At 49.8% G+C, this 16,086-nt stretch overlaps 1 protein-coding gene across 7 annotated transcripts in view; it reads left to right on the forward strand.

Annotated features, from left to right (window-relative positions):
- CACNA2D4 (calcium voltage-gated channel auxiliary subunit alpha2delta 4) overlaps positions 1–16,086 on the forward strand; it is a 367,390-nt gene that overhangs the window by 102,043 nt on the left and 249,261 nt on the right. For 5 of the 7 annotated variants that reach the window (XM_063929351.1, XM_063929344.1, XM_063929346.1 and 2 more), the window contains exons 10-14: positions 6,368–6,457; positions 6,694–6,807; positions 7,399–7,477; positions 8,310–8,443; positions 9,228–9,245. In XM_063929351.1, the coding sequence (XP_063785421.1) occupies positions 6,368–6,457; positions 6,694–6,807; positions 7,399–7,477; positions 8,310–8,443; positions 9,228–9,245 (435 nt within the window). The remainder of the gene's footprint in view (positions 1–6,367; positions 6,458–6,693; positions 6,808–7,398; positions 7,478–8,309; positions 8,444–9,227; positions 9,246–16,086) is intronic. The other 2 variants (XM_063929345.1, XM_063929350.1) reach the window with 1 other exon arrangement.

Below are 16,086 nucleotides of genomic sequence, written 5' to 3' on the forward strand. Positions count from 1 at the left end.
AAACGCAGCCGCGGTAAGTCTTGGAACAGACAGGGCCCCTGCTGCCGCAGGTCCTGTCTGAGTGGCAGAGGCCATGGGTCCTCTGATATAAATTCTTGAAGTTCTGGGTACCAAGCTCTTCTTGGCCATCCACGAGTATCGTTCTTACTCCTCGCCTTCTTATTATTCTCAGTACCTTTGGTATGAGAGGCAGAGGGGAGAACACATAAACCGACTGGTACACCCACGGTGTTACCAGAGCGTCCATAGCTATCGCCTGAGGGTCCCTTGACCCGGTGCAATATCTTTTATAGCTTTTTGTTGAGGCGGGACGCCATCATGTCCACCTGTGGCCTTTCCCAATGGTGTACAATCCTATTGGAAGACTTCTGGAGGAAGTCCCCATTCTCCCGGGTGGAGGTCGTGTCTGTTGAGAAGATCTGCTTCCCAGTTGTCCACTCCGGGAATGAACACTGCTGACAGTGCTAACACATGATTTTCCGCCTATCGGAGAATCCTTGTGGCTTCTGCCATCGCCATCCTGCTTCTTGTGCCGCCCTGTTGTTTACATGGGCGACTGCCGTGATGTTGTCTGATTGGATCAGTACCGGCTGGTTTTGAAGCAGAGGCCTTGCCGGCCTCAGGGCATTGTAAATGGCCCTCAGGTCCAGAATATTTATGTGTAGGGAAATAACCTGACTTGACCAAAGTCCCTGGAAATTTCTTCCCTGTGTGACTGCCTCCCAGCCTCAAAGGCTGGAATCCATGGTCACTAGGACCTAGTCCTGTATGCCGAACCTGCGGCCCTCTTGAAGATGGGCACTCTGCAGCCACCACAGTAGAGATACCCTGGTCCTCGGAGACAGGGTTATCAGCCGATGCATCGGAAGATGCGATCCGGACCACTTGTCCAACAGGTCCCTCTGAAAAGTTCTTGTATGGAACCTGCCTAATGGGATTGCTTCGTAGGAAGCTACCATTTTTCCCAGGACTCGCGTGCAATGATGCACCGCTACCTATTTTGGCTTCAGGAGGTCTCTGACTAGAGATGACAACTCCTTGGCTTTCTCCTCCGGGAGAAACACTATTTCTGGTTTATGTCCAGAACCATCCCCAGGAACAGTAGACGTGTCATAGGAACCAGCTGTGACTTTGGACTGTTTAGAATCCAACCATGCTGTTGTAGCACTTTCCAAAATAGTGCTACCCCGACTACCAACTGCTCCTTGGACCTCGCCCTTATAACGAGATTGTCCAAGTACGGGATAATTACAACTCCCTTTTTTTGAAGGAGTATCAACATTTCGGCCATTACCTTGATAAAACACCCTCGGTGCCATATACAGTCCAAACGGCAGTGTCTGGACTTGGTAATGGTAATCCTGTACCACAATCTGAGGTACTCCTGGCGAGGATGGTAAATGGGGACATGCAGGTAAGCATCCTTGATGTCCCAGGATACCATGTAATCCCCCTCGTCCAGGCTTGGAATAACCGCCCTGAGCGATTCCATCTTGAACTTGAATTTTTGTGTTCAAGGATTTTAAATATAAAATGGGTCACACCGAACCATGCGGTTTCGGTACCCCAACCCGTGTGGAATAGTAACCCCGTCCTTGTTGAAGTAGGGGCACCTTGAGTATTACCTGCTGGGAATACCGCTTATTAATTGCCTCTAGCACAGCCTCCCTGCCTGAGGGAGTTGTCAGCAAGGCATATTTTAGGAAACGGCTGGGGGGAGACATCTCGAATTCCAGCTTGTACCCCTGAAATACTACTTGAAAGAAACAGGGATCCACCTGTGAGCGAGCCCACTAATTGCTGAAATTTTTGAGACGGCCCCCCACCGTACCTGGCTACACCTGTGGAGCACCCGCGTCATGGTGTGGCCTCACAGGAGGCGGGGGAAGAATCTTGATTCTGGGAACAGGCTGACTGGTGCAGCTTTTTTCCCTCTACCCTTGTCTCTGTACAGAAAGGAAGCGCCATTTGACCCGCATGCTTTTCTGAAGCCGAAAGGACTGTACCTTTGTCTGTGAGGAAACCTGAGGTAAAATTATTTCTTCCCAGCAGTTGCTGTGGATACGAGGTCCCAGAGACCATCCCCAAATAATTCCTCACCCTTATAAGGCTCTCTATGAGCTTTTTAAGTCAGCATCACCTGTCCAGTGACAGGTCTCTAATATCCTCCTGACAGAATGGACATTACATTTATTTTGGATGCCAGTCGGCAAAATATCCCTCTGTGCATCCCCCATATATAAGACGACGTCTTTAATATGTTTTTATGTTTGCCAACTAGTATCCCTGTTTGACAGGGTCACCGACCACGCTGCAGCAGCACTATCTGCAGGTCTCAGTCTAGTACCTGAGTGTGTAAATACAGACTTCAGGATAGCCTCCTGTTTTTTATCAACAGGTACCTATTAAAGTGGCCGTATCCTAAGACGGCAGTGCCACCTTTTTTTACAAACGTGTGAGCGCCTTATCCACCCTAGGGGATATCTCCCAGCGTAACTTATCCACCTGGCGGGAAAGGGTACGCCATCAGTAACTTTTTATAAATTACCAGTTTCTTAACGGGGGAACCCACGCTTTCACACACTTCATTTATTCATCTGATGGGGGAACAAAACACTGCCTGTTTTTTCTCCCCAAACCTAAAACCCATTTTTAGAGGTGCTTGGGTTAAAGTCAGAAATGTATAACACATTTTTTATTGCCGGGATCACGTCACGGATGTTCCTAGTGGATTGTGTATATGTCTCCACCTTGTCGACACTGGAGTCAGACTCCGTGTCGACATCTGTGTCTGCCATCTGAGAGAGCGGGCGTTTTTGAGCCCCTGATGGCCTTTGAGACGCCTGGGCAGGCGCGGGCTGCGAAGCCGGCTGTCCCACAGCTGTTACGTCATCCACCCTTTTATGTAAGGAGTTGACACTGTCGGTTAATACCTTTCACCTATCCATCCACTCTGGTGTCGGCCCCACAGGGGGCGACATCACATATATCGGCCTCTGTTCTGTCACCATATAAGCCTCCTCATTCAACATGTCGACACAGCCGTACCGACACACCGCAGACACACAGGGAATGCTCTAAACGAGGACAGGACCCACAATAGCCCTTTGGGGGGACAGAGTAAGAGTATGCCAGCACACACCAGAGCGCTATATATATATACAGGGACTAACTGAGTTATGTCCCTAATAGCTTTTATATAATATACTGTATACAGTGCCAATTTTAATGCCCCCCCTCTCTTTTCCCTCTTACTGTGCAGGGAAGAGCCAGGGAGCTTCCCTCCAGCCGAGCTGTGAGGGAAAAATGGCGCCAGTGTGCTGAGGAGATAGGCTCCGCCCCTTTTTCGCGGCCTATTCTCCCGTTTTTTATGGAATTCTGGCAGGGGTATTTACCTCATATATAGCCCCTGGGGCCATATATTGAGGTATTTTAGCCAGCCAAGGTGTTTTTATTGCTGCCTCAGGGCGCCCCCCCCAGCGCCCTGCACCCTCAGTGACCGGAGTGTGAAGTGTGTGAGAGGAGCAATGGCGCACAGCTGCAGTGCTGTGCGCTACCTTGGTGAAGACAGAGTCTTCATGCCGCCGATTTTCCGGACCATCTTCTTGCTTCTGGCTCTGTAAGGGGGACGGCGGCGCGGCTCCGGGACCGAACATCAAGGCTGGGCCTGCGGTCGATCCCTCTGGAGCTAATGGTGTCCAGTAGCCTAAGAAGCCCAATCCGGCTGCAAGCAGGCGAGTTCGCTTCTTCTCCCCTTAGTCCCTCGCTGCAGTGAGCCTGTTGCCAGCAGGTCTCACTGAAAATAACAAATTCTAAGACTATAACTTTCTAAGAGCTCAGGAGAGCCCCTAGTGTGCATCCAACCTCGGCCGGGCACGAAATCTAACTGAGGCTTGGAGGAGGGTCATGGTGGGAGGAACCAGTGCACACCAGGTAGTCTAAGATCTTTCTAGAGTGCCCAGCCTCCTTCGGAGCCCGCTATTCCCCATGGTCCTTACGGAGTTCCCAGCATCCACTAGGACGTTAGAGAAAACATTTTAGAAATTATCAGTTGTTATCGGGGGAAAACCACGCATCATCACACACCTCATTTAATTTCTCAGATTCAGGAAAACTACAGGTAGTTTTTCCTCACCGAACATAATACCCCTTTTTGGTGGTACTCGTATTATCAGAAATGTGTAAAACATTTTTCATTGCCTCAATCATGTAACGTGTGGCCCTACTGGAAGTCACATTTGTCTCTTCACCGTCGACACTGGAGTCAGTATCCGTGTCGGCGTCTATATCTGCCATCTGAGGTAACGGGCGCTTTAGAGCCCCTGACGGCCTATGAGACGTCTGGACAGGCACAAGCTGAGTAGCCGGCTGTCTCATGTCAACCACTGTCTTTTATACAGAGCTGACACTGTCACGTAATTCCTTCCAACAGTTCATCCACTCAGGTGTCGACCCCCTAGGGGGTGACATCACTATTACAGGCAATCTGCTCCGTCTCCACATCATTTTTCTCCTCATACATGTCGACACAAACGTACCGACATACAGCACACACACAGGGAATGCTCTGATAGAGGACAGGACCCCACTAGCCCTTTGGGGAGACAGAGGGAGAGTTTGCCAGCACACACCAAAGCGCTATATATATACAGGGATAACCTTATATAAGTGTTTTTCCCCTTATAGCTGCTGTATTGTTAATACTGCGCCTAATTAGTGCCCCCCTCTCTTTTTTAACCCTTTCTGTAGTGTAGTGACTGCAGGGGAGAGCCAGGGGAGCTTCCCTCCAACTGAGCTGTGAGGGAAAATGGCGCCAGTGTGCTGAGGAGATAGGCTCCGCCCCTTTTTCGCGGACTTTTCTCCTGCTTTTTTATGGATTCTGGCAGGGGTTAAAATTCATCCATATAGCCCTGGGGGCTATATGTGATGTATTTTCGCCAGCCAAGGTGTTTTTATTGCTGCTCAGGGCGCCCCCCCCTAGCGCCCTGCACCCTCAGTGACCGAAGTGTGAAGTGTGCTGAGGAGCAATGGCGCACAGCTGCAGTGCTGTGCGCTTCCTTGGTGAAGACAGGATGTCTTCTGCCGCCGATTTTCCGGACCTCTTCTGTCTTCTGGCTCTGTAAGGGGGCCGGCGGCGCGGCTCTGGGACCCATCCATGGCTGGGCCTGTGATCGTCCCTCTGGAGCTAATGTCCAGTAGCCTAAGAAGCCCAATCCACTCTGCACGCAGGTGAGTTCGCTTCTTCTCCCCTTTGTCCCTCGATGCAGTGAGCCTGTTGCCAGCAGGTCTCACTGAAAATAAAAAACCTAAACTAAAACTTTCACTAAGAAGCTCAGGAGAGCCCCTAGTGTGCACCCTTCTCATTCGGGCACAGAGATCTAACTGAGGCTTGGAGGAGGGTCATAGGGGGAGGAGCCAGTGCACACCAGATAGTCCTAAAGCTTTCTTTAGATGTGCCCAGTCTCCTGCGGAGCCGCTATTCCCCATGGTCCTTACGGAGTCCCCAGCATCCACTTAGGACGTTAGAGAAAATATGGTATTAATGTATTTGTACATTATATTTTGTGCCCCTTTAAGTATACTTGGCTACAGCTTACTGTTATATACACACATGCAGGATACATGTGAAAAGGCATTTTATTGTAATTATTTCCATGTAAGGTTCTCATTGTTCTGAGTGAAATTAGCAGTAGCCTATTTACTGGCTGCAGTATGTTGCTGATGTTGCCCCAGTCCGATATCTGGGTGTCACCCGTAACTCTTCCCTTTCCTTCTCCCCCCACATTTAGATCCTTTCCCTTGATGCAATATTTCCAAAATCAGGCCCATCCTAACCCTGGAAGCTACTAATACTCTCATCCAGTCCCTCATCATTTCCCGCCTTGATTACTATCATCTTCTCCTCTCCTGCTTCACCACTCTCCAGCCTGTACTCAACTCTGCTGCCTGCCTCGTCTTCCTCTCTCGCCGCTCTTCCTCTGCTGTCCCCTGTCTGCCAGTCACTCCACTGGCTCCATTGACCACTCAGAATTACATTCAGACTCCTCTCTCTCACTTACCTGATCACCACTTCCTGCTCCCACATTCCGGCACTCCCAGGCCACGCCTAACCTCTGGAACTCCCTCCCTCGCTCCATCAGACTCACCCAGCCTTCATACGTGCTCTTCCCACCGCTCCTCCTAACGCTGCAGCCTCTGCCATCTTCTTCCCATTGTGTCCAGCCATGTCCCCTGTAGATTGTTAGCTCGTCGTATCAGCCGGGCCCTCTTCTCTTTATCATCTCTACATAGATATGTTAAATGCTCACTATGATCTCTCTCTCTATATATATACACACCTCTTTTTTTTTCTTTTTCTTTTAAATAGCATTTCAAGCAGCTAGTAGATGAATTACAGGCGAAAGGTGTTGGCACGGTCAATAAAGCTCTTATAGAGGCGTTTAAAATCCTAAAGGAGGTACGTACTGTACAGTGTCCAGTTTATGGATACAGATTGTGTGCATACAACACTGAATTGTTGTACAGGCGGCACATATTCCGAGTCCTCCTTAATAGCGTCCTATTCCCGCAGAGAATGATATTAGAGATTGTGTTATTTGTGTTAGTAATTGCTGGCAGCAAAATTAAATCTGTACTTGTGCTTCCTTTGCTCTCCGCAATCTCCGGTGTTTCCTGCCATTTGTGCATTCTCAGTTCCGAGAGTCTGGTCGAGGTGGGCTGTGCAACCAAGCGATTATGCTGATTACGGACGGGGCAGTGGAAGATTATGAGCCAGTGTTTGAGAAGTACAATTGGCCTGATAAGAAGGTAGCTGCAAAATCTCATTATCAGACCCTCCAACATGACCCGCCCCACTAGGTACAAAATGCTCTGTTTCTGGACTTCCCTCTTAATTTATGATTTCCATCACCTGTGTTGAACTAGTTAAATGATAAGAAAGCTGTTTCTTCACAGGTGATGGCAATAATAAATGAAGAGGGAAGTCCAGAAACAGAGCATTTTGTACCTAGTGGGGCGGGTCATGTTGGAGGGTCTGCATTATGTGTATCTCCATAATGCCTACTGTGTGCAGCCTCTGTTATTTCACTCAATGGCCACTTGCCATCTCATGTGTGTCACCTGGCTGTCTATTGCCTGTTATAACCTGACTATGCTGACATACTGTAGCTGCTGAATATGGTACATTAAGACTATGTTCAATATGTTCACACATTTAAAAATGAGGCTTTAAACGTGCCCATTGCGGTGCCTAATATATAGAATTATCTGTAGCATGGTATGGACTGACAATGGGCTCAGTGATTCTCCATCTGTCCTGAGACCTTGTACTGTTCTGATGCACATCGGCTGGGGATTGGGAATATGACTGGTTTGTTTAATAATTCTCATTTTCTCTAGGTCCGAATGTTCACGTATCTTATTGGGAGAGAGGTGACATTTGCAGAGAATGTGAAATGGATTGCATGCAGCAACAAAGGTATCAGACATTCATAGGTCACACCTGACAATAATGACACTTACAATGCAGAATACTTACTGTATTAAGTCACCTCCCTGAATAAAGCCAGCACCTCTTGAGACGTCACTTTTCAGAGCTGATTGTCATCCGTTGAACCGTTAGTGACCCAGGTTTGCATTTACGGAAAAAAAATTGCAATTATTTAAGTTAATAAAAAAAAAAAAAAAACTGAATTACAAATATAAGTCCTGCCCTTCTGTGCTGTCACAAGCAGTAATTCATCCTGTTTAAATTATTTTGTCGCCTACCCCCTCCCAAAAACAAACAAACAAAAAAACAAATATAAGGATTGTAAATGTGCTTGTGTAGGAGTGACTTCCTGCAGCACCAGGGTTTAGGAACCTGTAACCAGAAACATTTGGGGGATGGTGCAGGGCACTTTGTCAGTTTGTGTGTACTTCGCACCGCACATGACCAGAAAGGGACAAACGCATTTTGCACCTATACTGACTGTGACCGGACGGTCCTGTACGAAAGCCCTCAAAGCTTTTGCGTCCTGTCCCCAGTACACAGAATGGATGATAAGTTATCATACATGAGGCCCGTGTGCTGCCGATATAGGGGCCTAAATTATCTCCAGATGGGGTCAGCTGCACAATTGTGTGGAAACATTGTTTTGCACTTTTCTTTGAGTCATTTGCGCCCATTTTGCAACCATTCCCCTTAGTCCGCAGTATCTGTAATTATGCCTTCATTCCTGTGCATAAGAAATGACCCTGGCCTCCCGTGGCCGTGATGTGTCTGGGTGTTTGCTACTGTGTAGTAACACGCGCTGACGTGTGTTCCGCAGGGTACTACACGCAGATCTCCACGCTGGCGGATGTCCAGGAGAACGTGATGGAATACCTCCACGTGCTGAGCCGGCCGATGGTGATCAACCACGACCACGATATAATCTGGACAGAGGCGTACATGGATAGCGCGGTGAGTGAAACACTGAATGCGGGGAACTAGAATAGTTGGTGCACACTTCCAGCAACCGCTGGCCCCTGGTCCGCTGTCAGAGATGTGGGGATCAGAGTGAACCCCTCAGAAACTGTAACGATTAAAGGTATTATGGAACAATGTCAAATGATAAAATGTGTTTAATAATGCAGCTATTTGGTTACAATATTGAACTTATAGTGGAATCCATCCTCGAAAACTATGGGCCGGGTAATTGCCCTCTCTGCCCTACGGCCGGCATTGTATCTCACCTCATACTGTATTCTCACTAATCCTCTTTATTAATGACCAATGACTCCTTCTCATTAGATGGAAACATGACTCCCTATCCTCACACTCCGTATATGTGTCGCCCCTCACAACTATGTATCACATCATTCCAACCCAATTTTGACCCTTAATTCATTGCACTCGTCTCTCATTGGCGGTAGTGCATCTGTGGCCTATGTGTGGGCCTCATTTCTCCCCAGGAGCTGTGGAGTTTAAGGTGCAACTGTCGTCTACAGGCAGCCATTTTGTGGGCGGAGCTAAGGTTGATGACAATGCAGACCTTCAGTCCCTGGCCTCACCGAGGCACTTGGTGTGTGAGCGCGACAGCTGAACCTTACCCTCTAGTAACCTCTTCCTGGCGACAGGAGTTCCTGTCCGGCCCTGTTCTCAGATTTATGTTGTTTACCTGTGTCTCGTTTCTCATTGTAACTCATCCCATTTCTTTCACCTGGTTCCTCTCCTCCCCTCATCCATCTCCCATCGTGTGCCACAGCTGCCACAGTCTGAGGAGGTAACCTGTGCTTTCAATGTTGTGGGCCCCTGGTGTCACAGTGGTGCTAGTTTGGTTAGTGTTTGTGAAAGTGTCACCTTTTTGCACGGTGATTGTGCAAATCGAACTTGTGTTATTGTGTCGTGGTGTTGTAGGACAGCACAATCAATATGAATCCGTTGCATGCACCTTAATGTCTACGTGGCAAGTGTTTTACTGTAAACGGCTCTTTCGCTGGAAGACGGAAATCTATTGTGGTGACTTTAACTAATTAGTAGACCCGCGGATAAGAAGAATTTCAGGTAAAATGACAATTATTAAATGACTGGAAATAGGGTTAAAAAAAAACTACATTTGTATAATCTATTATTACATTCTGGCGTCACCTTGAGTCACAGCGAGATGATCAGTCTTAAAGACATCTTCCACCTTACGGTGACTTTAATGTCTTGTACATGTCATCGTGCCCTTCAGCCTTGCATTTACATTATCCAGCAGGAATGTTTATGTTTCCTGCCCTGGGACACGACGCAGAGCTGCCTTTGCTGAGAGCATGGCTGAGATGTGTCGTATCCCAGGGAAACAGAAAGGCGTCAGAGGGAAAACGTAAGGATAAAGCCATGATTGCACTTTAGTAAAAATTGCAGGAGGGTGACGCATGAAAGGCATAAATGCAAGTTATCTGAAGACGGAATACCCCTGTTTTACTGCCAGCCTGGATTTTGTCACATCCAAAAATAATATAGGATTGTAGTGAGGTCATAGGTCTTACAGGCCGCGGTCATAATCCTCTTGTACGTAAGCAGCAAGTGACAGATGTCAGCTTACAGGAACTGGTGGGGTCAGATCTAGGGTACCCCAGCACAGCGGAATCTCTCATAAAAGACAATCGATAAACCAAATGGATTTAAAGGGCAGTTCCGAGCTTCGGTTGCGTTTGCGGATTGTCGTCTGCTGCTGTGTATTTGGGTTTAATACATATCCGTTGTATTATTTTATTCCGACTCCTTGAATGTCAGGACTGCGCTGTTTTCAAATAATATAAGCTATAAGAATACACAAATAATATATATTAGCTCTCGGTACACACAGCGCCCCCTGCCCACGAGACTTAGAGTCATGGCTGCCCCCAGTCAGTAAGAGCAGAGCTGATAACACTGACAGTAATCCCTATCACATGTATAAATGGATATTTGCAGCCTATATAAGCTGCTGGGAGGAGGGGAACCTCCGGGGGGAGACACTTATGGAACAAGCCACGTTACTGGTGACCTTTGATCCTGGTCAGTTATTAGGCAGGACCCTCATCCTGCACCAGGTACGCAGCCGGGGTCTGAGGATAAATTATTACAGGTGCTTCCGCACTTCATCTTATGTACAACAGATGGGAGCTGATATTTCTGGCACATGAGGATGTAATGTGACAAACACAATTTGGCATCGGTTACAGAACGATGTGCGTGTCGTTCATTGCTGAGTGTCATGTTGGAGTGTAATGTACACACAGGGGCCGCGCATCTGATGGTTGCCGGGAAGTGATAAATATCTCCGTGCGTCTGCCCAGCAACCGGATAGGAGATGGTTTTATTGTAGGCAGAGATGTTTACTGAGCACCTGGCAGCACTCCATCCCCTTCCCATTCAGAGAACTCTGTGTCCCCCTACCCACATGCAGAACACTCCGTCCCCCTTCCCATTCAGAGAACTCGCCGTCCCCCTACCCATATGCAGAACACTCCTCAGATACAGAACACTCCGTTCCCCTCCTCACATACAGAACACTCCGTCCCCCTCCTCAGATACAGAACACTCCGTCCTCCTCCTCACATACAGAACACTCCGTTCCCCTCCTCACATACAGAACACTCCGTCCCCTCCTCACATACAGAACACTCCGTCCTCCTCCTCACATACAGAACACTCCGTCCTCCTTCTCACATACAGAACACTCCGTTCCCCTCCTCAGATACAGAACACTCCATCCTCCTCCTCACATACAGAACACTCCGTTCCCCTCCTCACATACAGAACACTCCGTCCCCCTCCTCAGATACAGAACACTCCGTTCCCCTCCTCACATACAGAACACTCCGTCCTCCTCCTCAGATACAGAACACTCCGTTCCCCTCCTCACATACAGAACACTCCGTCCCCCTCCTCAGATACAGAACACTCCGTTCCCCTCCTCACATACAGAACACTCCGTCCTCCTCCTCACATACAGAACACTCCGTCCTCCTCCTCACATACAGAACACTCCGTTCCCCTCCTCAGATACAGAACACTCCATCCTCCTCCTCACATACAGAACACTCTGTCCTCCTCCTCATACAGAACACTCCGTCCTCCTCCTCATACAGAACACTCCGTCCTCCTCCTCAGATACAGAACACTCCGTTCCCCTCCTCACATACAGAACACTCTGTCCTCCTCCTCAGATACAGAACACTCCGTCCTCCTCCTCACATACAGAACACTCCATCCCCATCCTCAGATACAGAACACTCCGTTCCCCTCCTCACATACAGAACACTCTGTCCTCCTCCTCAGATACAGAACACTCCGTCCTCCTCCTCACATACAGAACACTCCGTCCCCATCCTCATATACAGAACACTCCGTTCCCCTCCTCACATACAGAACACTCTGTCCTCCTCCTCAGATACAGAACACTCCGTCCTCCTCCTCAGATACAGAACACTCCGTCCTCCTCCTCACATACAGAACACTCCGTCCCCATCCTCATATACAGAACACTCCGTCCCCATCCTCATATACAGAACACTCCGTCCTCCTCCTCACATACAGAACACTCCGTCCCCATCCTCATATACAGAACACTCCGTTCCCCTCCTCACATACAGAACACTCTGTCCTCCTCCTCAGATACAGAACACTCAGTCCTCCTCCTCAGATACAGAACACTCCGTCCTCCTCCTCACATACAGAACACTCCGTCCTCCTCCTCACATACAGAACACTCCGTCCTCCTCCTCACATACAGAACACTCCATCCCCATCCTCAGATACAGAACACTACGTCCTCCTCCTCACATACAGAACACTCCGTCCTCCTCCTCACATACAGAACACTCCGTCCCCATCCTCACATACAGAACACTCCGTCCTCCTCCTCACATACAGAACACTCCGTCCTCCTCCTCAGATACAGAACACTCCGTCCCCATCCTCACATACAGAACACTCCGTCCTCCTCCTCACATACAGAACACTCCGTCCCCATCCTCATATACAGAACACTCCGTCCTCCTCCTCACATACAGAACACTCCGTCCTCCTCCTCACATACAGAACACTCCATCCCCATCCTTAGATACAGAACACTCCGTCCTCCTCCTCACATACAGAACACTCCGTCCTCCTCCTCACATACAGAACACTCCGTCCTCCTCCTCAGATACAGAACACTCCGTCCTCCTCCTCACATACAGAACACTCCGTCCCCATCCTCACATACAGAACACTCCGTCCTCCTCCTCACATACAGAACACTCCGTCCCCATCCTCATATACAGAACACTCCGTCCTCCTCCTCACATACAGAACACTCCGTCCTCCTCCTCACATACAGAACACTCCGTCCCCATCCTCATATACAGAACACTCCGTCCTCCTCCTCACATACAGAACACTCCATCCCCATCCTCAGATACAGAACACTCCGTCCCCATCCTCACATACAGAACACTCCATCCCCATCCTCAGATACAGAACACTCCGTCCTCCTCCTCACATACAGAACACTCCATCCCCATCCTCAGATACAGAACACTCTGTCCTCCTCCTCACATACACAACACTCCGTTCCCCTCCTCAGATACAGAATACTCCGTCCTCCTCCTCACATACAGAACACTCCGTCCTCCTCCTCACATACAGAACACTCCGTCCTCCTCCTCACATACAGAACACTCCGTCCTCCTCCTCACATACAGAACACTCCATCCCCATCCTCAGATACAGAACACTCCGTCCTCCTCCTCACATACAGAACACTCCGTCCTCCTCCTCACATACAGAACACTCCATCCCCATCCTCAGATACAGAACACTCCGTCCTCCTCCTCACATACAGAACACTCCGTCCCCATCCTCACATACAGAACACTCCGTCCTCCTCCTCACATACAGAACACTCCGTCCTCCTCCTCACATACAGAACACTCCGTCCTCCTCCTCACATACAGAACACTCCATCCCCATCCTCAGATACAGAACACTCCGTCCCCATCCTCAGATACAGAACACTCCGTCCTCCTCCTCACATACAGAACACTCCGTCCCCATCCTCACATACAGAACACTCCGTCCTCCTCCTCACATACAGAACACTCCATCCCCATCCTCAGATACAGAACACTCCGTCCTCCTCCTCAGATACAGAACACTCCGTCCTCCTCCTCAGATACAGAACACTCCGTCCTCCTCCTCAGATACAGAACACTCCGTCCTCCTCCTCAGATACAGAACACTCCGTCCTCCTCCTCAGATACAGAACACTCCGTCCTCCTCCTCACATACAGAACACTCCGTCCCCATCCTCAGATACAGAACACTCCGTCCTCCTCCTCAGATACAGAACACTCCGTCCCCCTCCTCACCTACAGAACACTCCGTCCTCCTTCCCATTCAGAGAACTCTGTCCCCCTCCTCACCTACAGAACACTCCGTCCCCCTTCCCATTCAGAGAACTCTGTCCCCCTACCCACATGCAGAGCACTCCGTCCCCCTTCCCATTCAGAGAACAATGTGTCCCCCTACCCACATGCAGAACACTCCTCAAATACAGAACACTCCGTCCTCCTCCTCAGATACAGAACACTCCGTCCCCCTCCCCAAATACATGCGCAGAACACTCTGTCCCCCTCCCCAGATACATGCTCAGAACACTCTGTCCCCCTCCCCATATACAGAACACTCCGTCCTCCTCAGATACAGAACACTCCGTCCCCCTCCTCACATACAGATCACTCCGTCCCCCTCCTCAGATGCAGAACACTCTGTCCTCCTCCTCACATACAGAACACTCTGTCCCCCTCCCCAGATACATGCGCAGAACACTCTGTCCCCCTCCCCGGATACAGAACACTCCGTCCTCTTCCTCAGATACAGAACACTCCGTTCCCCTCCTCAGATACAGAACACTCCGTCCTCTTCCTCAGATACAGAACACTCCGTTCCCCTCCTCACATACAGAACACTCCGTTCCCCTCCTCAGATACAGAACACTCCGTCCCCCTCCTCACCTACAGAACACTCCGTCCTCCTTCCCATTCAGAGAACTCTGTCCCCCTCCTCACCTACAGAACACTCCGTCCCCCTTCCCATTCAGAGAACTCTGTCCCCCTACCCACATGCAGAGCACTCCGTCCCCCTTCCCATTCAGAGAACAATGTGTCCCCCTACCCACATGCAGAACACTCCTCAAATACAGAACACTCCGTCCTCCTCCTCAGATACAGAACACTCCGTCCCCCTCCCCAAATACATGCGCAGAACACTCTGTCCCCCTCCCCAGATACATGCTCAGAACACTCTGTCCCCCTCCCCATATACAGAACACTCCGTCCTCCTCAGATACAGAACACTCCGTCCCCCTCCTCACATACAGATCACTCCGTCCCCCTCCTCAGATGCAGAACACTCTGTCCTCCTCCTCACATACAGAACACTCTGTCCCCCTCCCCAGATACATGCGCAGAACACTCTGTCCCCCTCCCCGGATACAGAACACTCCGTCCTCTTCCTCAGATACAGAACACTCCGTTCCCCTCCTCAGATACAGAACACTCCGTCCTCTTCCTCAGATACAGAACACTCCGTTCCCCTCCTCACATACAGGACACTCCGTTCCCCTCCTCAGATACAGAACACTCCGTCCTCCTCCTCAGATACAGAACACTCCGTCCCCATCCTCAGATACAGAACACTCCGTCCCCTTCCTCAGATGCACAACACTCCGCCCCCCTCCTCAGATGCAGAATACTCCGTCCCCTCCTCAGATACAGAACACTCAGTCCCCCTCCTCAGATGCAGAACACTCCGTTCCCCTCCTCAGATGCAGAACACTCCGTCCCCATCCTCACATACAGAACACTCCGTTCCCCTCCTCAGATACAGAACACTCCGTCCTCCTCCTCAGATACAGAACACTCCGTCCTCCTCCTCAGATACAGAACACTCCGTTCCCCTCCTCAGATACAGAATACTCCGTCCCCTTCCTCAGATACAGAACAGTCCGTTCCCCTCCTCAGATGCAGAACACTGCGTCCTCCTCCTCAGATACAGAACACTCCGGTCCCCTCCTCAGATACAGAATACTCCGTCCCCCTCCTCAGATACAGAACACTCCGTCCTCCTCCTCAGATACAGAACACTCCGTACCCATCCTCAGATACAGAATACTCCGTCCCCTTCCTTAGATACAGAACACTCCGTCCTCCTCCTCAGATACAGAACACTCCATTCCCCTCAGATACAGAACACTCCGTCCTCCTCCTCAGATACAGAACACTCCGTTCCCCTCCTCAGATACAGAACACTCCGTCCTCCTCCTCAGATACAGAACACTCCGTACCCATCCTCAGATACAGAACACTCCGTCCCCCTCCTCAGATACAGAACACTCTGTCCGCCTCCTCACATACAGAACACTCCGTCCCCTTCCTCAGATACAGAACACTCCGTCCCCCTCCTCAGATACAGAACATTCCGTCCTCCTCCTCACATACAGAACACTCCGTCCTCCTCCTCAGATACAGAACACTCTGTCCCCATCCTCAGATACAGAACACTCTGTCCCCATCCTCAGATACAGAACACTCCGTCCCCCTCCCCAGATA

This window comes from Pseudophryne corroboree, chromosome 6 (genome assembly GCF_028390025.1).
Source record: "Pseudophryne corroboree isolate aPseCor3 chromosome 6, aPseCor3.hap2, whole genome shotgun sequence".
NCBI classification, from domain to species: Eukaryota; Metazoa; Chordata; class Amphibia; order Anura; family Myobatrachidae; genus Pseudophryne; species Pseudophryne corroboree.